Here is a 22237-nt window from a genome sequence, read left to right as displayed (position 1 = left end):
GAGTCTTTCTTTCTCACTGCATAGTCTGCAAAACATTCTCACTATCTGAAAAGTTTGCAGATCAGAGTACCATTCCAATGTTGCCTCATCTCTGATTTTTGTTTGCTTTTATTACTCTTACTTTTATTACTCTATTATTAATAGTAATACTATTATTACCGTTGCACGGAACAACTTTCTATATTGATTTTGGATTTTTTTTAAAAAAAAAGTGGAAGCCTTTTGCTTTTATTTCTGTAATGAACTTGAAATGGTTCACGGGGGGAAACTCCGCCTTAAGAGGTTTAGTACAATTATCTACCCAGGATTATGCTAAGAGGTGCCTGGATAGTTTGAGTCTGTTTGATAACTCCGCTGATTGAAATACAGAGAAACAAGGATACAGTGCAGATTTTAAAACAGCTGTTGGCTCGTGGAATCCATAGATATTTAAATCAATTTTGGGAGACAGCAGTTTTAACACAAGAACCATGCACATAGGTGTAACTATCTTGTGTTTTGGGAAAACTATGGCAAATCTAGACAGCATACTAAAAAGCAGAGACATCACCCTGCCAACAAAAGTGTGTCTAGTCAAGGCTACAGTTTCCCCAGTTGCAATGTGTAGCTGTGAAAGTTGGACCATAAGGAAGGCTGAGCACCAAAGAAGGGAGGCCTTTGAATGATGATGCTGGAGAAGACTCCTGCGAGTCCCTTGGACTGCAAGGTGATCAAACTGGTCACTCCTAGAGGAGATCAACCCTGACTGCTCTTTAGAAGGCCAGATCCTGAAGATGAAACTCAAATACTTTGGCCACCTAATGAATTGAATTGAATTGAATTTATTGCACTTATATGCCGCCCTTTTCCCCAGAGGGGACTCAGGGCGGCTCACAATCCAAGTCAGGGAAGGGGATACAGATAAGGGATAAAAAGACAAACAAAACAATACACAATTTAAAAGCACACAACAACCATACCATTCGAGGGGGGGGGGGGCAAAAGCTCTTTAGCCCCAGGCCTGTCGGAACAGCCAGGTTTTAAGGGCTTTGCGGAAGGCCTGGAGGGTGGTGAGGGTTCGAATCTCCACGGGGAGCTCGTTCCAGAGGGTCGGAGCAGCCACAGAGAAGGCTCTCCTCCGGGTAGTCGCCAGTCGGCATTGGCCGGCGGATGGAATTCGGAGGAGGCCTAATCTGTGGGATCTGATCGGTCTATTGGAGGTAATTGGTAATTGAGAAGGAAGGACTCACTGGAGAAGAGCCTCATGCTGGGAAAAATTGAGGGCAAAAGAAGAAGGGGACGAAAGAGAATGAGGTGACTGGATGGAGTCACCGAAGCTGTCGGCGTGAGCTTAAATGGACTCCAGAGGGTGGAAGAGGACAACAACAACATACTTCTGGTTTTTGCAAAGGCTGGTTTTAAATATTCTCTTACTCGGAGTTCTTTTTCTTCTTCCCCCCCTCTCCCTGCTCTTTTAATGGGAGGTTTAAGAATAATTAGACTGCAGCTTTCAATAGCACACAATGTCGCCACGGTTGATTATACAGAAGAGCCACGTGGATTCCACCAAGTGACAGTCTAATGAGGTGACATAATTGTGGCAGCGCTCTTGGGAGGGCGTTCCAGAGTTGGAGCTGACTGTTTTTGGAGTCCAGGGAGCTAATCAGGAAAGAAAAAGGCTTGGTATGCTTCTGGGTGACTAACAGAATAACAAGAGTGGGAAGGGACCTTGGAGGTCGTCTAGTCCAGCCCCCTGCTCAAGCAGGAGACCCTAAACCATTTCAGACAGTTGGCTGTTGGGTCTCCTCTTAAAAGCCTCCAGTGATGGAACACCCATAATTTCTGAAGACAACTTCTGTTCCATGGGTTGATTGTTCTCACTGTCAGAAAATGTCTCCTTATTTCCAGGTTGAATCTCTCCTTGATCGGTTTCCATCCATTGTTCCTTGTCTGGCCTTTGGATGCTTTGTAAAATAGGTTGATCTCCTCTTATTTATTTATTTATTAGACTTATATACCGCTTCATAGGGCTTTCAGCCCTCTCTAAGTGGTTTACAATTTTTTTTAGCAAATTGAGTCAGCAACTTGCCCCCACAGTCCGGGTCCTCATTTCACCCACCTCGGAAGGATGGAAGGCTGAGTCGACCTTGAGCCGGTGAGATTTGAACCACTGAGCTGCAGATCACAGTCAGCTAAAGTGGCCTGCAGTACTGCACCCTAACCACTGCGCCACCTCGGCTCTTCTTTGTGGCAGCCCCTCAAATACACTGCTATCATGTCACATCTTATTTTCACTAGACTAGACATACCCAATTCCTGCAACCATTCTTGGTTTTAGCCTCCAGGCCCCTAATCATCTTTGTTGCTCCTCTCTGTACTCTTTCGAAAGTTTCTACCTCTTTTTATATAACGTGGTCACCAAAACCGGATGCCGTATTCCAGGTACGCCCTTCCTTAAGGCTTCCCAGAGCAGGAACTCCTGAAGAGGAAATTCAGTCAAAGATAGACGAGACTGCGTCTCTTGATATATTGTACGTGATTGGAGGAAATTATATTCATTTATCTGTCTCTTTTATTAGTTTTATTGTTTTTTAATGTGGTTTTTAATTGCCGTATTTTTCAGAGTATAAGAACTGTTCCCCCCCCCCAAAAAAAGAGGATGAAAATCTGGGTGTGTCTTATTGAATTGAATTGAATTTATTAGGTTTCTATGCCGCCCAATCCCGAAGGACTCCGGGCGGCTTACAGAATAAAAAGAAATTAAAAGAACTTAAAAACAATAGGACACACAAAGTTAAAAAAGAACACAACAAACACCCATCAGAAGGCCTGCCGGAAAAGCCAGGTTTTAATGGCTTTGCGAAAGGCCATGAGAGTGGGGATGGCCCGGATCTCTGGGGGCAGCTCATTCCATATGGCCGGAGCGGCAACAGAGAAGGCCCTACTCCTAGGCGCCGCCAGCCGGCATTGTCCTGCTGAAGGCACCCGGAGAAGGTCCATCCTGTGTGATCTTATTGGTCTAAGGGAGGTGTGTGGCAGGAGACGGTCTCGTAGATACCCAGGTCCTAAGCCATGTAGGGCTTTAAAGGTAATAACCAGCACCTTGAATCATGTTCGGAGACCAATGGGCAGCCAGTGCAGCTCGCGGAGGATAGGTGTGACGTGGGTGTACCTTGGCACACCCAGTATCGCTCGCGCGGCTGCATTCTGGACCAGTTGCAGTCTCCGAACACTTTTCAAGGGCAGCCCCAAGTAGAGCACGTTAGTCTTATACACTGAATACAGCATTTTTGGCCTCCCGAAATCCTCCCCATGCATCCCGTTGCAAAAATGGACTCACAGTGGGTTTGGGAGGCCTGAAAAGTGATCCTAAGGGTAAAAACGAGCGAAAAATGGGCCTGTTTTTCACAAAAACAGGGCTTTTTTGCCCTCCCAAGCTCCCAGGAGTACTCTGCAGGCCTCCCACTCCCTCTGCATGGCTCCTTTTTGTGAAAAAAAAAGGGGGGGCCCTCCCAAACCCCCCACGTGTCACATTTTTGCCCTCCCCAGCCCCCAGGAGCCTCTCAAACTTTCTGTATTTTTTCCACAAAAAAAACGGAATGCAAAGATTTTGGGAGGCAAAAACGTGTTTTTTTTCAAAAATTACCTCTTCAAAATCTTATGGTGCATCTTATAGTCCGAAAATACAGTATGCAAGCCGCCTTAAGTCACCATGGGCGAATAGGCGGCAATGCGAATTTAATTTAAAAATAATAGCTGAAATAATAGGGCTTTGCCTGGACCTTTTAGCAAAATGGAATATTGCTCTTCTTCACAGAGCTGCTTTAAGAATTACTGACGTGTACATTGAACGATTCCTCTTCTTAATCTTCAGCAGCTTGCGCGGATCTGTCTCGGGGCTTAACAACTGTTTCCATTTTAGGATCATTTGTCTAATGACAATCCATTTGGCTGCTCTTCTGAATGTGTGCATGCTGGACAACTTTTCTCCCCATCCTTTGTGTGGTGCTCAAGTCAGAACTGCCTGCGATGTGGCAATGAGCCACAGAGAGAAAGTAAAATTAAGAGCGCTGTGCTTGCATCCATGCTTTGCACCTTCTGATGCTGCAGACTCTTGAAATAGTCCAGGGAGATTTTGCCTGGACGGGGGTGACTTTAAACAGCATAAAATGAGAAAGAAATAGAGGGAGGGGGTAGGGAGCGGCCATGCTGCCTGGAAATTCTGCTTTCCTCCACTTTCCCTACCGAATTGTGATGTTCTGATTGAAAGTGAATGAGAACAAACGTGCAAGACACTCCATTATAAGCTTTCTCTAGTGTGCCCCCGCGGTTTTGTGCAGTTGAATACATTGCATGAGTCAAAAAGAGGGCTGTAAAAATATCTACAGACCCCTCACATCCTGGGCATAAATTGTTTCAACTCCTACCCTCAAAACGATGCTATAGAGCCCTGCACAACAGAACAACTAGACACAAGGACAATTTTTTCCCAAATGCCATCACTCTGCTTAACAACTAATTCCCACAACACTGTCAATAATTTACTATAACTGTATTACCATTATTATTCTTTTCCTTCCTAGTATCTCTCTCCCCACTTATGACTATAACTATGTTATGACTATAACTATAACTATCTTTCAATTTATATTGTTTTTATTTCTTTCCCAGTAGATTTGATAGTTTATTAGTAACCTACGACTTTCGCTAAGTTGTATCTTTTTATTCTTGATGAATGTATTTTATTCTCCTTATGTACACTTGAGAGCATCTGCACCAAAGACAAATTCCTTCTGTGTCCAATCACACTTGGCCAATAAAGAATTCTATTCTATTCTATTCTATTCTATTCTATTCTATTCTATTCTTCTGTTCCGTTTCGTTCCATTATCTATTCTGTTCTGTTCTTCCACACGTAAAGGACCCTATTTCTGACAACAATAGTAGCGGGCTGCAGTATTTAGTGTTGTTGTTTTTTTAATGTCACACTACTTCAAGGTTAGAAAAAAATAAAATAGATCCTATTGTTGTTTACAATAAATTGATTTTTTCTCTCTCTTGCTGGCGTTATCCTTTCGGCTGAATCATTCTTGGTGCTGGATTGTAGATGCAACTTTGCAAAGCGTGGTTGACAAACTTTAGTAGCTGGACTCGCATCCTAAAACTGTACCAAATGAATCTTGCAGTAAGATCCTGTACTGGTTATTTCCATATATTTTTTTTACTGTTTCTTTGTCCTATGCACAAGTGTCTTCCAGTAGAGGCTTAGCACAGATGTTGGAAATGTGTTCCAGATTTACTTATTTTGCTTGAGAGAGGGGGGAAAAAAATCAGTACTCTTTAGTTACATTAGATATCTCCAATGAAACCACAGGTAGTCCTTGACTTATAACGATTCATTTAATGGCCGTTTGAAGTTACAGAGACTGCAAAAAGTGACTTACGACCATTTTTCACACAGTCGCTGCAGCATTCCCCATGTCATCAAAATTCGGCCGCTTGGCAACTGACTCATATTTATGATGGTTGCAGTGTCCCAGGGTTATAACTGAGCCGCTTTTGCCACCTTCTGATGAAGGGGGAAGCCAGATTCACTCAATAACGGTGTTACTAACAACTGCAGTGATTCACTTAACAACGGTGGCAAGAAAGGTCATCAAACGGGACAAAACTCACTTAACGGATATCTCCCTTAGCAACAAATGTTGGGGGTCCATTGTGGTCGTAAGTGGAGGACTACCTGTAAAGTGTTCAGCATTCAGGAACGTGCTTCAACTAGGTGTGTGTGTGTGTGTATGAAGGTGTAATGAATGTCATTGTCCTCTTAAAGCCATCTGGAGGGAGTTAGTGGGAAGGGAGGAAGCTAATTTGCACCCATTAACCTTTTTTTGCGGCTCGGTGGCACTGCCACCCTAGAGAAAGACTCTTGAAACCCCCTGTTTCAAATTATATTGTGTTTTCTGGGTAGAATTTCACGGGTGAGAGTCCTGGGCCATTCCACTCAGAATAAATATAGGAGAGTAGATAGGTAATTAGCAGCTCCAGCGAGGCAGGTCCGTAGCTAGCACTTAAAATAAATTATGCCCCATTGGTTTTCTTTCGAAGAGCCTCCTTCCCTTTCTCCACCCCCACAAGTCTTGATGAGATGGGAGGAAAAGAAGGATTTGCAAAAGCTGCAATCTGTTCTCTTCTCCTGCAGCTGCTCTTGTGTCAGAAGCTGCTTTGAAGCTTTGCAGAGTAGATCAAAGATTTTTTTTTTTCCATAGGCTTCGGATCTGGAAAGCAGCCAATCCTTGTGATTACAGTGAGAGCATCCAAACCCACCCACCCCCCCAACAACAACATAAGTAGACATGGAAAAAACTTTATAGGCTTATAATCAAGGAAGAATGGGAAACCTGGCTTAGTTTTAATTTATGCAAAATTTTATTTTACAATTATACAATAGCAGAGTTGGAAGGGACCTTGGAGGTCTTTTAGTTCAACCCCCTGCCTAGGCAGGAAACCCTATACCATTTCAGACAAATGGCTATCCAGCATCTTCTTAAAGACTTCCATTGTTGGGGCATTCACAGAGCCGAGGTGGCACAGTGGGTAGAGTGCAGTACTGCAGGCCACTTCAGCTGACTTCTATCTGCAGTTCAGCGGTTCAAATCTCACCGGCTCAGGGTTGACTCAGCCTTCCATCCTTCCGAGGTGGGTAAAATGAGGACCCAGATTATGGGGGCGATATGCTGACTCTGTAAACCGCTTAGAGAGGGCTGAAAACCCTATGAAGCGGTATATAAGTCTAACTGCTATTGCTATTCACAACTTCTGGAGTCAAGTTGTTCCACTGATTAATTGTTCTAACTGTCAGGAAATTTCTCCTTAGTTCTAGGTTGCTTTTCTCCTTGATTAGTTTCCACCCATTGCTTCTTGTCCTGCTTTCAGGTGCCTTGGAGAATAGCTTGACTCCCTCTTCTTTGTGGCAACCCCTGAGATATTGGAAGGCTGCTATCATGTCTCCCTTAGTTCTTCTTTTCATGAAAATAGACATACCCAGTTCCTTTCTATCACTCAATATTTCTATCAAATCATTTCTATCACTCAAAAGCAACAAGGGGTAAATGGGAACTCCTGCATTTGGATGACATCTATACCTGGATGTTATAGTAATCCTTGCTCATTTAGTGACTGTTCAAAGTTGCAACCACACTGAAAAATGTGACCGATGACCGTTTTTCACAGTTACGACCTTTGCCGCCATCCCCATGGTCGCGTGACCATAATTCTGATGCTCAGCAACTGAGCCCTATTTATGACCTTCCCAGTTTTCCAGGATCGTCTGCCCCCCCCCCCCTTTATGCGACCTTCTGACAAGCAAAGTCAGTGGGGAAGCCGGATTCACTTAACAACTGGGTGGCTAACTTTACAACTGCAGTGATTCACTTGACAACCGGGGGGGGGGGGAATCGTAAAATGGGGAAAAACTGACTTAACCACTTAACGGCAGAAAGGTTGGGCTCAATTGTGGTCATAAGTCGAGGACTATCCGTATTCTTGATAGCAGGGCTGAAATAGGACTTGCTGTTTTTTATTGTGATTACCCTGATTTTCTAGCTGTGGGATGTTTCACTGATTTCCCGTGTAGAGTGGAGTGGAGTGGGAATTGGAATAGGAATAGAGAATGTAGAGAGTAGAGTTGAGTAGAGTCGAGTACAGTGGAGTGGAATGGGAATAGGAATGGGAATGGGAATAGAGAATGTAGAGAGTTGAGTGGAGTGGAATGGGAATGGGAATAGAGAATGTAGAGAGTAGAGTTGAGTAGAGTAGAGTAGAATACAGTGGAGTGTAATGAGAATGGGAATGGGAATAGGAATAGAGAATGTAGAGAGTAGAGTTGAGTAGAGTAGAGTACAGTGGAGGGGAATGGGAATGGGAATAGAGAATGTAGAGAGTAGAGTTGAGTAGAGTAGAGTAGAATACAGTGGAGTGTAATGAGAATGGGAATGGGAATAGGAATAGAGAATGTAGAGAGTTGAGTTGAGTGGAATGGGAATAGGAATAGAGAATGTAGAGGAGTTGAGTGGAATGGGAATAGGAATAGAGAATGTAGAGAGTTGAGTAGAGTAGAGTACAGTGGAGTGGAATAGGAATGGGAATGGGAATAGAGAATGTAGAGAGTTGAGTTGAGTGGAATGGGAATAGGAATAGAGAATGTAGAGGAGTTGAGTGGAATGGGAATAGGAATAGAGAATGTAGAGAGTTGAGTAGAGTACAGTGGAGTGGAATGGGAATAGGAATGGGATAGAGAATGTAGAGAGTTGAGTGGAGTGGAATGGGAATAGGAATAGAGAATGTAGAGAGTAGAGTAGAGTAGAGTAGAGTAGAGTACAGTACAGTACAGTACAGTACAGTACAGTACAGTACAGTGGAATGGGAATAGTTATGGGAATAGGACTAGAGAATGTAGAGAGTTGAGTTGAGTGGAATGGGAATAGGAATAGAGAATGTAGAGAGTAGAGTTGTGTAGAGTAGAGTAGAGTACAGTGGAATGGGAATAGTTATGGGAATAGGACTAGAGAATGTAGAGAGTTGAGTTGAGTGGAGTTGAGTGGAGTAGAGTAGAGTAGAGTAGAATTATTGACCAAGTGTGATTGGACATACAAGAAATTTGTCTTTGGTTCATAAGCTTGCAATATAAAGATTAAATCACGATCATAGTCATCATAAACACATTCATCATGAATCATAACGTACAACCAGTGATAGTCACAGGATACAAATATAAAATCAGGTACTTTTTAACATTGTTTGGACTCAGCCAAGGTCAGGTAGGTGCTGCCACCTGCTGCGATAAAGTATCCAAGGACAGCATTTTTCAGACATTCAATAACTGTACAAAAGAAAAGGGCTTAGGATGGCTACTGTAGGTGTGGATTACAGTGCCTATATTATGTGACAAACTGCCCAGATGGTGTTAAGCAGTGGTTTCCTAAAGCATGGTTTGTACATTAATCCACAATTGCCTGGATTCATAATTACATTATGATTAACACTGATCTGTAGAAACAAATCACCGTCAGCTGAGTTCGTACATAATTATAATTCGTAAATAATGGCTTACACACCAGAGTGCCAAACATTCACACGATTTGAAGCTAAAACCAAACCAGCCCTGTTAATTGCTTTCACATGTCACGTTGCGTCATTATTTACATAAACTTAGGCTTTATATTGTGCTTGCTAGTCATCTCTGCAAAACAGACCGAGCATCTCACACGGCTTCCCAGTCTGTTATTTGCAATCCACCCCAAAGCCTGCTTGAGAAAGTTGGAGGATGATGTAATTAAAAAATAAAAATTAGATTGCGCAGAAATGGACAGATTGACATTAAAAAGAAAAGAAAAAGAAGAGTATTTTCAAACGTGGGACTTGTTTTATAAATGGTTGGACGGTAGAGGTAGAAATTAGGAAAAGTATTACTGTATATAAATAAATTGATCCTGACAATAACGCTGTTTACTAAGCACCTATGTATGTAATGTGAAAATATATAAATCAATGGTTTTAAACAAAAAGAGAACTAGATGGTTTAGGACCTGGCTACCTGAGAGACCGCCTCCTGCCATTTACCTCCCAGAGACCTATAAAATCACACAGATTAGGCCTCCTCCGGATTCCATCTGCCGGTCAATGTCGGCTGGCGACCCCCCCGGGGGAGGGCCTTCTCTGTAGCTGCTCCGGCCCTATGGAACGATCTCCCCGTGGAGATCCGGACCCTCACTACCCTTCCGGCCTTCCGCAAAGCGATTAAGACCTGGCTGTTCCAGCAAGCCTGGGGCTGTTGATTTATCCAGCCCCATTCTAAGCTATATGAATGTTGTGCAATTTTAATGTCTGTTCTTTTTTAATTTTTATATGTTCCCCCTCCCTGTTTTTATCTGTAAGCCGCCCTGAGTCTCTCGAGAGTGGGCGGCATACAAATCCTAATAAACGTAAACGTTCCCTGCAAAATAGATACATTTCAGCAGTGCCCATTTTCAGCAGAGCCTTTTCAGTAGTAGCTCCGACCCTTTGGAACGATCTCCCCGTGGAGATTCGTACCCTCACCACCGTCCAGACCTTCCGCACAGCCCTTAAGACCTGGCTATCCCGTCAGGCCTGGGGATAAAGACCACAATCTGTCCCCACCCGGATGATGAATGAATGTTGTGTACTATTTTACTCTCATGTATTGTTTTATGTTTATTGTTTTGTACCCCCCCTCCCTATTTTATGTAAGCCGCCCTGAGTCCCCTCGGGGAAAAGGGCGGCCTATAAAAGTTAATAAAATCCAAATCCAAAATTTTAAGAGGGAGAGGGCAGGTTTAAAAATTGGGGATGACTGTAGTTTGCATTGCACAATCCCTGTGACTTCAATGTGTCACCAAGCCTTAGAACCGGGATGGCAAACTTATGGCCCTTGTGCCCAAAGTAACACGTGAAGTCATGTCACCCGGCATGTGCGGCCTTGCCTGTTTGCCTTTCGGGTTTCTGGTGTGCATGCACTCACGACGATCAACTGTCCTTCACATGCGCAGCTGTGCTGAAAACTGGTGTGCACATGTGCACCGGTCAGCTGATTGTCGGGCGCACATGTGCATTAGAACCCAGAAGCTCAGCTTTTCCGGAGCGCGGCCATGATGACTGCTCACACAACATTTCTGTGTGACCTTTTTGGCCCTCAGTGCCGAAAAGATTCACCCTCACTGCCTTAGAGGTTTGGAATTACGACTTGCGTCCTGAATCAGTAGGACATTGCATGCTATGCATCAAATAGGTGCCTGTACATATAGCCCTGGTGGAACTCTTACTTAGCCCTGGAAAAAATTGTTACAAGTCAAATTGCTTTTCTCAGGAAATGCGAAAGGGATGTTGCGTTTTTGATGTTGCTTATGGAACGCAACGTGTTTCTGCTAGATAGGTTCTAATCACACCGGCTAAATGCAATTTCCATGTTTGGTATTATTGCCGTTAATACAGCAAGAAGGAATGGAGAACTTGTTTTCCATTGGACTAGTATCAGACGTGGTGGCTAAGATGCTGAGCTTGCCAATCAGAAAGGTCGGCAGTTCGACGGTTCGAATCCCTAGCGCCGCGTAACAGAGTGAGCTCCCATTACCTGTCCCAACTTCTTCCATCCTAGCAGTTTGAAAGCACATAAAAATGCAAGTAGAAAAATAGGAACCATCTTTGGTGGGAAGGTAACAGTGTTCCATGCGCCTTCGGTATTTAGTCATGCCAGGCCACATGACCACGGAGACGTCTTCAGACAGCACTGGCTCTTCGGCTTTAAACTGAGATGAGCACCGCCCCCTAGAGTTGGGAACGACTAGCACATATGTACAAACTTTTATCTTTGTATCAGATTGTCTGCCTACTTTATGCTGATACTAAACAGTCCCAAGTTTTCTCAGCTTGTGTTTTGAGGACTTAGTGTTTAAGTCTGTAGAATAAGATGGAGAAGAAATAAATTCATGTCCATTCTCAACCCATGGACCCCTGTTTTATGACTTTGGGCCTTTGAATTCAGTCCACGGCACGAGATTAGGTGACCGTTGGAGAAGGGGATGCGAGGTATATTACCTGAACTTTTGAAATCTAACAAATAAGTTCTTGAAAGGAGTGAGAGAACAAAATAACTCCCTGGAGCAGCCTAATTTTGTTTCCTTAATGTCTGCTACGAATTTGGCGTTTTCTTTAATTTCTTGTGTATTGAATATATCCAGGATCAGCAGCACTGAAGTTATCTAGTTGGATAGTGAAATATCTTCAAGCAGACAGCCAAGATCAGAGAGCACCAAAGATTCCATGTTAGAATTCCCAAATTTGTTAAACTCTGTTGTCAAATTTCCCCAAAATTTCAAATCTGAGTACTGCCAAAGAGGAAAAAAATTAAGAAGGCAATTGGAGAAGCAGATATAGTAATTAGGTTTATTTTAAATGCAACTGAAATCAAACTGAAATTTAATTTTAGCTTTGCCCTGGCCTCATCTGTTCAAAGCACAGGACAACCTTTTGACTGGGAAAAGTGTGCTTAGCAATATCAGTAGCACTTAGACTTATATACTGCTTCATAGTGCTTTATAGACCTCTCTCAGCGGTTTACAGAGTCATCCTATTGCCCCCAACAATCTGGGCCCTCATTTTACCAAGGAAGAAAGGATGGAGGACTGAGTCAACCTTGAGTCGCTTAGGATCGAACTCTTGGCTGTAGGCAGAGTTTGCCTGCAATACTGCATTCTAACCACCACGGCTCATGTTATCATGGCTTGATAACAAAATGAAATAAAGAGTCTTCTATAGTGGTGTTTTCAACCTCAAGAACTTTAAGGTGTGTGGATTTCAGCTCCTAGAATTCCCATGGTGGTTGGGGAATTCTGGGAGTTGAAGTTCACCCATCTTACAACTTGCTAAAATTGCTGAACCCCACCATGGTACAAGAATCTTGTATTTGTTCAGCCAGCTCCAGCTATACTCTCAAAATAAAAGGTATGGAAAAAAGCAGCTGTGATGGACCACAAATATAAGCAATTTTTTGTCATCTACAGGGAGCTTAGCGCGATCTGAAAAATTGCTGCACGTCCTGACTTGTGGCCGAATAAACATATAAACACAATAATATTCCAGGAATTATGAAGAAGAATCACATGGGACCTCTAAGTATTTGCTGGTGTTGGTTGATATGTAAACCCAAAGGATTTCTTTTTTATGGAGCCATGCCTCAGTCTTACCCATGTTAGATAATGAAAATATTTGTTGGTTCTTTTTCAAATCGGAGAAGTAGTGTAATTTAAATTTAGGGACTACTCAAGGTAACTAGAAAAATTGTACACACGAAGGAAGTCTATGAATATTTAGCAAGAAAAACTGAATATTGAAAGGAAGAAAATTAGATGTGATAAACACACGCACACCTAAGCAATACCATACCAGGGAGGCCTAATATATGCATACTATCTTTTACAACCTACTGCATATTTAAGACTGTGTCTTTCTTGTTTTCTGACATGCATTGGGTCAACAATAATACATTTTTATTAGCACTTAGGACTCTTCCCTCCTTTGTTTTCATTGTTTGCGAGCCTAGCAATATTTTTTTCTATGTCTGAACATCTCAGACCTTTTCTTCTCTGTTTTTTTCAAGTCACAACCTAAATAAACTCAGAAATGGCTTTCCAAATGCTTCGATTCAGCTTTTCCCCTGCCAGATGTTCTCCAGATATCTTGCACTTCATCCCCCAAATTTCTTGGCCATACGGTTGATTAATTGTGGGAGTTGAGATCAAGCACGGCTGGTGAGCGCCAGGTTGGAGACAGGAGACTATTTTTCGCTGGCCCTAAAAATGGTGAAAGACTCTGACATTTATTTGCTTAAAAAAAAAAAACTTTATTGTTAAAAATAAAAGTTGGACATTGTGCAACCGTCCTGGCGTTACCTTCGCCATACAAAACTAAGATAACACGAATATCTTATGCATTCCCCATACATTACTAATCAAATGCACATACTTAACCCCTTATCAACATTACATTTACATAATATAATACATATATTACATCTTCTTTCGATCTATACATCCTTGTTCTTTTCCATTCCGACTTCTATTCCTCAAATTCAACCATTGGTAAAATCTATTCCAAATCTCACAGTATTCTGTCTCTCCTTTGTTTTTGTTTTTTGTTTTATTATAAATTTTTATTTTAAACACATAAACACATCAACAAAAACAGACACATGACTTAAAACAACATGGGAACAAGAAGTTCCATCATATATCATACAGCAGTTCCGTATCGGTTTCTTTGCAGTTAGTGTTTTCCCTTCTATACATTTCTATCTTGCATTCATGGTCTCCTTATTCGTTATCCATTTTTATGTACAATTCTATATTTATTTATACTTAGCTATTTATAACCATATATTGTTTACCTATATTGTGCTTTATATTCATACTGTCATTTATTCTCTTACATACAATTATAGGTATACATTCACATAGTTATTCTTTTTCTTTGCCATTCTTATACTTTTGTTATTCCATTTAAAAGGTTATAATATACAGTTTGAGTTGCTTTGTTTACCATCCCTAGCGCCTACTGTAACATCACCTTATGTTTTTGTTTTTGAATCCCAGCATTCAACTCACATTCTGCAAAGTCTAATATTTTCTTTATTATTTCCCTTTCTAGAGGTATGTTCTCACTCTTCCATTGTTGGGCATAAACTATTCTCGCCGCTGTTATGATATGTAATGTTAAATATGTTAACCCATTACTTTGACCTTCTTTTATAATTCCTAATAAGAATAGTCCCGGTTTAAATTCCAATTTCTGTCTGGTCATTTCTTCCAACCACATTTGAATCTTTTGCCGATAGAAAGACTGTGACCTTTAGGTGGCACTGTGAGCCAGGAAGAGAAACGGGGGCACCTTTAATCTCCCTTCCGCCTCCAAGCATTTTAGAGAACCCACAAAGAACCTTTTGCTTGAATTGAACTGCCTGGCTCCTGTCAAGCGCTGTGCCATCCCGCTGCTTGACGAGGGGAGACTTTTGAGAAGAGGAGAGTTTTGACTTCATGCTAACCTTTTAGGGGAAAGGTGTAGCTCTTGGTTGGCAGCCCACAAGATTCCGGACAATCAGGTTTGCGGGAAGCCAGGGTGGGCCAGCTCAGCTCTCTGTGTGTGGGGCGTGCATGCGTGTTTAAGGTGGCGTGGATTGCAAATGAGAAGAAACCGCCTTTGTTTTCTTCAAGCTTTTCTCGTGGGAGAACCGAGCTTCGGAGCTTCAAGGAAGCTTTGCTGAGTGGCCTGTTCGGGTTTTTCAAGCTGTAGAATCGCTGCCTAGGTTGTATTGCGGTTTTAAAGCAGAGTCTCTGGGATCTCACGACTTAAAGAGAAAGTCTCCAAAGTCGCAGAGAATGGGAGGTAACAGGGAGTGCCCTGTGTCACTTCCAGGACTGATGTAGGTATTATGAGATAAGTCATAATTCCCCTTTCCCTCAAGGGGGTTGTTGTAGTTGGCTGGTTGGACATCTGGTTATGGATGTTCATTTTGTGCCTGTCTTTATACTTCAAGAGTTTTTTTTTCCCCCTGCCTGAACAGGGTGCATGTTTCTCTTCTAGCTATCCATCTGTCTATCCACCCTGTATCTACAGTGGAGCAGATGCCCATGGCTGACAGATGTTCCTTTGGTTGATCTGCTCTTTAAACGTCCTTCCCAAATGCCGAATAGCGCTTGCAGGTTGTCTTGTGGTTACTGTGACCGTTCAAAGTTACAGTGGTGCTGACTCAGGAAGACTTATGACTGGTCCTCAAAGTTGTGGCAGTGTCTTCATGGTTACATGACCTCAATTCAGGTGCCTGGTAAGCTGCTTGCACTTAGCAATAGTTGCAGTGTTCCCTAGCCATGTGATAACCACTTGTGACCTTCTCTCTGGTTTCCCACAAGCAAAGTCATTGGGGAAGCCAGCAGGAAATCAGAAGTTCCCACCATGTTCTCCCACCCATTCGCTTTCCATAGCGTCCTCGCCTGTAGCTTTTGTCCACCAGTCTGTTGCCTTGGAATCCCTGCCCCTTCCCATGTCACTTGAGGTCCTTACTTAATGACCCGCATGCTCCTGAGATTGCAACAATAACTGAGACTGCCAGCATTGTCGTCACTAAGCAATACGGGTACTTGATGTTGCACTTTATGACCATATTGCTTAGCGACAAGAAATTCCTGCCCCAATTGCGATCATAACCCGAGGACTACCCTGTTTCACTGAAAATAAGACCTCCCCAGATAATAATCCCAATTGGGCTTTTGAGTGCATGCGCTAAAATAAGCCCTCCCCCCAAAATAAGCCCCCCCTGAAAATATTGCGACACAGCAGCAGCCATGAGGTTACCACGCTCGCTGCCTCCTGCATCTCAAAAATAATAAGACCTCCCCGAAAATAAGGCCAAGCGCTAATTTCGGGGGTCAAAAGAAAATAAGACCCTGTATTATTTTTCGGAGGAACACGGTACCTGTACTTCAAATTGAGCCCCTCTCAGTGAAGCAATACTCATCAACTCTGTAAGAATTTTAAATCTGGGATCTGTCATTGTGCACCTTGATTGATGTGTGCAAAGAATAGGAGTGGCATTTTATGGCAGGAATTGGAGACACCTGGAGTGTTGCCAGGATTAGCTCAACTCTACCTTTACACAGCAAATGAGTTCAATTGGTCCCTAATGCCCTTTTTTTCCCCTTTCCAAAGAAAATATAGGGGCTTTTTTTTTTCCTTTTTGAGGATGACAAAGACGTGTCTTGGAAGGATTTGGCAACTTGACAGAAGAGGTCTTCAGTAAGGATTAGCAGGCTGGTAAAAGTTATCATTGCCTCCTAAAAAGCAACGTTTTCAATTGTGTTTCCTTTTGTCCCTTCATAACAACGGAAAACACTGTTTCCTGTTCTTCCCCCTTGACCTGTTGGCTTTCTCTGGAGCGATTCCATTCTATTTCTCTTCTTCCGATGAAATGGGCAGGAGGTGGGTAGTGTTGTGTTCAGCAAAATGGAGCATGGTGCATCTGGTTAAGATGTGATTTTTGGCAGCATCTTGGATGGACTCTGGTGGCATTCCCAGGGAAGATTTATTTCCCCCGGTTACGAGAACTGAATTGGAAATCTCATTTATTAAGAGAAAGATGCTAGGTAGGATTCATTGCTGGATTGTGCCCATCCCTATGGTGGAGAACATTATTCCTCATTAGCCAATAACCCGGTGTTGCCCAGGTATTTATTTATAGGGGGAAAATGTCTGGACCAAATGTAATTTTTAATGTTTGATTTTCCCCCTTACCGGAGGGAGCCCCCTTATGGAGTACTGTGAAGCTGTTACCATGGCAACTCCAGTGCTCTGTACAGTAGAAGCCAGTATGGCACCACAAGCTGTATCTTAACAGAACACCCCCCCAAAGGGGTGTTAGGGGTGTTTTACCCCCACAGTGTTTTTTTCCAGAGAGTAAATCATCTGTGTAGCAAGTTTGTTTGAAATTGCTCAAGGCATTCCAGAGTTACGGCAGTACAGTAGAAGCCATTTTAGGGCACACCAGGCTCTATCTTAATGGAACACACACCCTTAGGGGTGTCTTACGCCCCCCCCCCCCCAATATTTTTCTCCATAGGGTAAGTCATCTGTGTACCAAGTTTGGTTGGAATTGCTTGAAGCGTTACAGGGTTATGCTGGAACGAACAGACACACACATACACACACACACCACACACACTTTTACATATATATAGAAGATTCCTTATTCTCTTCCTCATTCGTATCGTATTAATTCCTTTGATAAGGGATTTTTAGTTGAAAGAAGCAGCGCTGTTGACTGGAATCCATTAAGGACAGTATTTCTTGATCTTTAATGCAGAACAGAACCAGATGTTTTTCACAAGTGGTTTTCTCACTTCTATAAAATGAGCTTGGTTGATTAACGAAAACAAAGCCTCCCTCTTCTTGCTATTAAAAAGCCAATTTCCCCTCTTTTGCATGTGATCACCTTAAGCAAAACCCTGAGTCTGTTGGCCTCCAAGTAAGATGATTAAAATTCTCAGAGGTCTCTTCCACATCTGGATCTTGTCCAGATGCACGCAGGGTCAGTGCATCAAATCTGGTTGGATATCTGGAAATGAAACCCATATATACCGGTAGTTGAAAAACCACAGGATTTTCCATGTTTGTATTAAAAAATATTAATAGCAAAAAACAAACAACTGCCACACCAACAGGGAAAAAAAAAAAGGAATGTAAATAGTGGTTGTACAGAGAAGGAGGAGGAGGAAAGGAAGGAGAAAAGAAAGAAAGAAGTAAGGAAAGAAAGACAGAAAGAAAGGAAGCAAGAAGGAAATAAAAGACAGGAAGGAAGGAAGGAAGGAAGGAAGGAAGGAAGGAAGGAAGGAAGGAAGGAAGGAAGGAAGGAAGGAAGGAAGGAGGAAATAAAAGACAGGAAGGAAGGAAGGAAGGAAGGAAGGAAGAAAGAAAGAAAGAAAGAAAGAAAGAAAGAAAGAAAGAAAGAAAGAAAGCTCAGATACATTATGGTAACTGAAGTCTAAACATGGCAGGAAAATAAAAGGAAAACTAATTAGCAGGAAAAACTGATCCATCTATGAACTATTGATTGCATATAATTCATTCGATCCATATGCTCATAATTAAATATAGGCTATGTTGAGACCTGTGATTTCATCCTCCCATTTTTAGAACGTAAAAAAAAATAGATAACAGACTCATATCCTGGATACCAGGACTTGGGGAAAAAAATCCTTAGAAATGATGCAGGAAGAAGGGAGGGGAATGGTTGATCCGTATTCTGAACTACACATAGAGTTACGTCTTCAAGTAGAAGGCGGTGGAAAAAAGACCAGCTCTTCCTGGGGAAATCTTGTTCCACTCTCCCGCCTTCTGGCATCTTCCATGGGATGTGTGGCTTTTGACTCACCCTGGGAGCAGCAGGAACTCTGGTGATGTCAGAAAAGATGGGGAGGAGGCACACAGACAAAGTGTTCGGCTGGCCGGCCAGAACTTTTCTTTTGATGCAGTTCGTGGGGACTTGCAAGAGCAGCTGAGGCTCCAGTTTCCAGGACCCCTCTGCTAGTCCTTGAGGGACAGACCCTTCCTCTCCAATTCAGAACAATGGATTAAAGCCCCAGGATCAGGATGAGAGGGAAGTACAAAGGTAATGGTGGCTCCTTTAAAAAGTAGGATACCCGCCCCCCCCCTCCACCATCTCCAAATCCAAAATGGGATGAACTTTAGGAAAGCAAAAGCTTGAAACACTGGAATCCTGCAATTTATAGGTTCTTGTTTCAGGCTCATCTCTGCTAAGGAGATGGAAAAGAGTCCTCCCTGAAGGGGGGAATCCTTCAGAAGCAACCTATATAAAATCTAAAATGCTGTGGCTAGTTCAGATTTACAGAATGGGGCTGGTGGGCTTAATGAGCATTTGTTCCGCTACAGTAATATCTACAGATGATTCTGCTCCAAGAAATTGGTAGACCTTTAATTGTTAAGTTGTCCGGCTCGTTCGAGATGGCTTAAATCAGGAGGACTGAAGAAGTAAGGAAAGTTCACACGGGAGATGCCCTCTTGCTGAAAAGCTTTCCGTTTTTTAAATTGTTTTAGAGATATTTGTTAGCATTTAAATTTTATTTTGGCTGAAGAAGTTACTTGGATGACTAACGAAATGTCTCAGATTAACACACACTTGTTCCAATTGCCGTGATTTTTAACCTGTTTCAGATACTTTTGGCCTGGATAATTGAGTCTTCATTGACATATTGCAATATATTTTGGGGAGAAATCTCTGTATTAGTGTGGTGAGAGTTGCTACAGCCCAACTACTCTCTACCTATTTTTTTTTTTTTTAAATTTGACTGAAGAAATTACTTGGATGAGTAATGAAACGTCTCGGATTAACCAACTTTGATGCAGTGATTTTAAGCATTTTTAGTGAGGATTTAAATGTCTTAATACTGCTGTAAGGCCCCCCCTGTAAGGCCCCTCTAGTTGTTAACGTTACAAGAAAGGTGACAAATAAATTAAATGAATATTGGCAGTTTAAAATGTGGCCTTTCGTGGCATGCTGGTACATTAAATTTTTATTGTGCTTAACAGTATGTGTTATCATTGTAAATATATGTATCTATAAATTGCCCGGTGGTTGAAAGAGGGGGGTAGGAAGGAGTTGTTGAGAATTAGGTGGCATTCAAGTTGAATCCTCTCTGTTTCCCCAAAAATAAGCCCTCCCTAAAAATATGGCAACAGAGCAGCAGCCATGAGGTGACCACGTTTGCCGTCTCCTGCACCTCAAAAATAATAAGACCTCCCCAAAAATAATGCCAATCACTTATTTTGGGGGGGGAGAAAATAAGACCCTGTCTTATTTACAGGGAAACATGGTATTATTATTATTATTATTACTGCTACTACTACTACTACTACTACTACTACTACTACTACTACTACTACTACTCTGAGTTCATAAAATGAGGGATGGTGAGATTTTGACCCTGAGGGTATTATAGAGGCACAGGTTATAGGATGCTGTGTTGCCCCTAAATATGCCATAGTGCCATGGCATTTGTCTCTTCGTTGTCATGCAGATTTATACAGTGCTGATTCTGCCCCCCCCCAAAAAAAAACATTTGGGGGGGGGTGTCAAACCAAAAGCACCAAAGCCACGTGGCAAAAACCCTTGGCACCAAAGCTTCTCCCATAATGGACTTGTTGAACTCCAAGATGCCACGAGTCTGCTGTGTTTTTCAAGAGAGGATCCGTTCAGCGCCAGCTGCCTTGTGCCTTTCCCTTGGCCCTTGCCAGGATCCCTACATAATATTTAGTTGGGTTGCTTTGAAGCATCGTGGGAGTTCTGGGGATACTAGCGCAGCTCCATTCCAGTTGGGCGGGGCGAGGTCAGCTTGCCAAAAGTGCTCGTACGACTAGCTGAGACGGTTGGAACAGTAGAAAGGGGGTTTGGTGCTACCCAGGAAATGCTTGCCTTGGGGGAGGTAGAAGGCAGAATAGAGGCAGAAAAAGGGCGGAAGGGCAAGAAATAGATTTACAGAGAGTCCACAACCGTAAAGGGATGTGGTGGCTCAGTGGCTAAGACACTGAGCTTGTCAATCAGAAAGGTTGGCTGTTCGAATCCCTAGCGCCATATAACGGAGTGAGCTCCCGTTACTTGTGCCAGCTTCTGCCAACCTAGCAGTTCGAAAGCATGTAAAAATGCAAGTAGAAAAATAGGGACCACCTTTGGTGGGAAGGGAACAGTGTTCCGTGTGCCTTCGGCATTTAGTCATGCCGGCCACAGAGTGTCTTCGGACAGCGCTGGCTCTTCGGCTTTGAAATGGAGATGAGCACCGCCCCCTAGAGTCGGGAATGACTAGCACATATGTGCGAGGGGAACCTTTACCTTTATCGCAACCGTAGCTGAGCCTATCATTTCCGTTGCTAAACAAGGCAGTTGATTAAGTCGTGCCCCTCTTTGCCACTTTTTTTGTCATGGTGGTTAAGCGATTCATTGCAGTTGTTAAGTGAATCACATGGTCGTTAAGCGAAAGTAGCTTCCCCCATTGTCTTTGCTTGTCAGAAGCCAACAGGGAAGGTCGCAAATGGTGATCTCATGACCCTGGGAAAAAGTGCAACCATCAAAATAAATACATGCCAGTTTCCAAGTGCCCGAATTTGGTTTCAGATGCCCATGGGGATGCTGTAACGATCGTAAGTGTGAGAAGGAGTCATAAGTCATTTTTTTCCAGTGCTGTTGTACCTTCGAATGGTTACTAAACCAACAGTTGTAAGTTGAGTATCTCTAGTTCATGAACAGGGCTAATTTATAAAGGGAAGTTTGGTTTTGTCTGAAGGTGTTACACACACCCATTTTAAGTCTGGATGATTTATTTTGGGCTACGAAACAGAATTTGAACCCTGGGTTTCTTTTCTCAATCCAGACTTGTTTTATCTAAAGCATGTTGTGTTTGAACCCAGCATCATGTCATGTCCCTAGGTTGTTTTTGGTTTTTATGTTCCCACCCAATTCACTGGCGCAGGAAGGGGAAGAAAAACAAGGCAGGGTTTGGATAAACAAGTGATGATTGCTTTCTTCATCAGCAGAACAGGCTGTGACAATGGCTTGTTGGACAAACAAATCCTGACTTAGGTTATGAGCAAGCAGAGCCTTGGTCTGGTGTCGTGGAGAAGATTTTTCCAGGAAGATCCATGTTCAATTTCAGCCATAGGGTTGGTTGCCTTTCATATTCCTCAATAGGTTGCATCCATCAGGATGGTCAGGAGAAAAATCTACTACCCTGTGGTTTTTAAAGGAAGATAGGGCTTCCCTCCTCTCTCCTCCCCAATGTAGTAGAGACAGACCTTGACTTAGCTGTATTTTTCAGAGTATAAGACGCACCAAGATTTTGAAGAGGCAAATTTTTAAAAAAAGGTTTTGCACTCTGCAGACCTCCCAAAAATGGCCCGTTTTTTGCAAAAACAGGCCCGTTTTCCATCAAAAAAGGGCATGCATAGTCTTTAGGAGGCTTGTAGAGTCTCTGGGGGGCAAAAATGAGAAAAAATGGCCCATTTTTGTCAAAAAAAGAGCATGCATAGCCTTTAGGAGGCTTGTAGAGTGCTCCGGGGGGCAAAAACGAGCAAAAATGGCCCATGTTTCGCAAAAATGGGCCTGTTTTCTGTCACAAAAGGGCATGTATAG

The 22237-nt window shown here is 42.7% G+C and overlaps 1 protein-coding gene across 6 annotated transcripts in view; it reads left to right on the top strand.

The window, feature by feature from the left end:
• The window catches only part of RIPOR1 (RHO family interacting cell polarization regulator 1), a 136691-nt gene that overhangs the window by 55370 nt on the left and 59084 nt on the right, over positions 1-22237 (top strand). The window contains exon 1 of one of the 6 annotated variants that reach the window (XM_087728812.1): positions 14629-14647. The exons of 3 other annotated variants lie outside the window; for them this stretch is intronic. Coding sequence is in view for 2 of the 3 variants with exons in the window: in XM_087728813.1 (XP_087584939.1) it covers positions 18688-18706 (19 nt within the window). In the remaining variant the exon portion in view is untranslated. Of the gene's footprint in view, positions 1-14628; positions 14648-17983; positions 18707-22237 lie in introns of those variants that run through there. 2 more of the 6 variants (XM_087728813.1, XM_087728808.1) reach the window with 2 other exon arrangements.

Source organism: Thamnophis sirtalis, unplaced genomic scaffold (genome assembly GCF_051295495.1).
Source record: "Thamnophis sirtalis isolate CommonGarterSnake01/CBP01778 unplaced genomic scaffold, rThaSir2_p1.2 scaffold_14, whole genome shotgun sequence".
In the NCBI taxonomy this organism is placed as follows: domain Eukaryota; kingdom Metazoa; phylum Chordata; class Lepidosauria; order Squamata; family Natricidae; genus Thamnophis; species Thamnophis sirtalis.
This window is presented reverse-complemented; position numbering and strand designations above follow the sequence as displayed.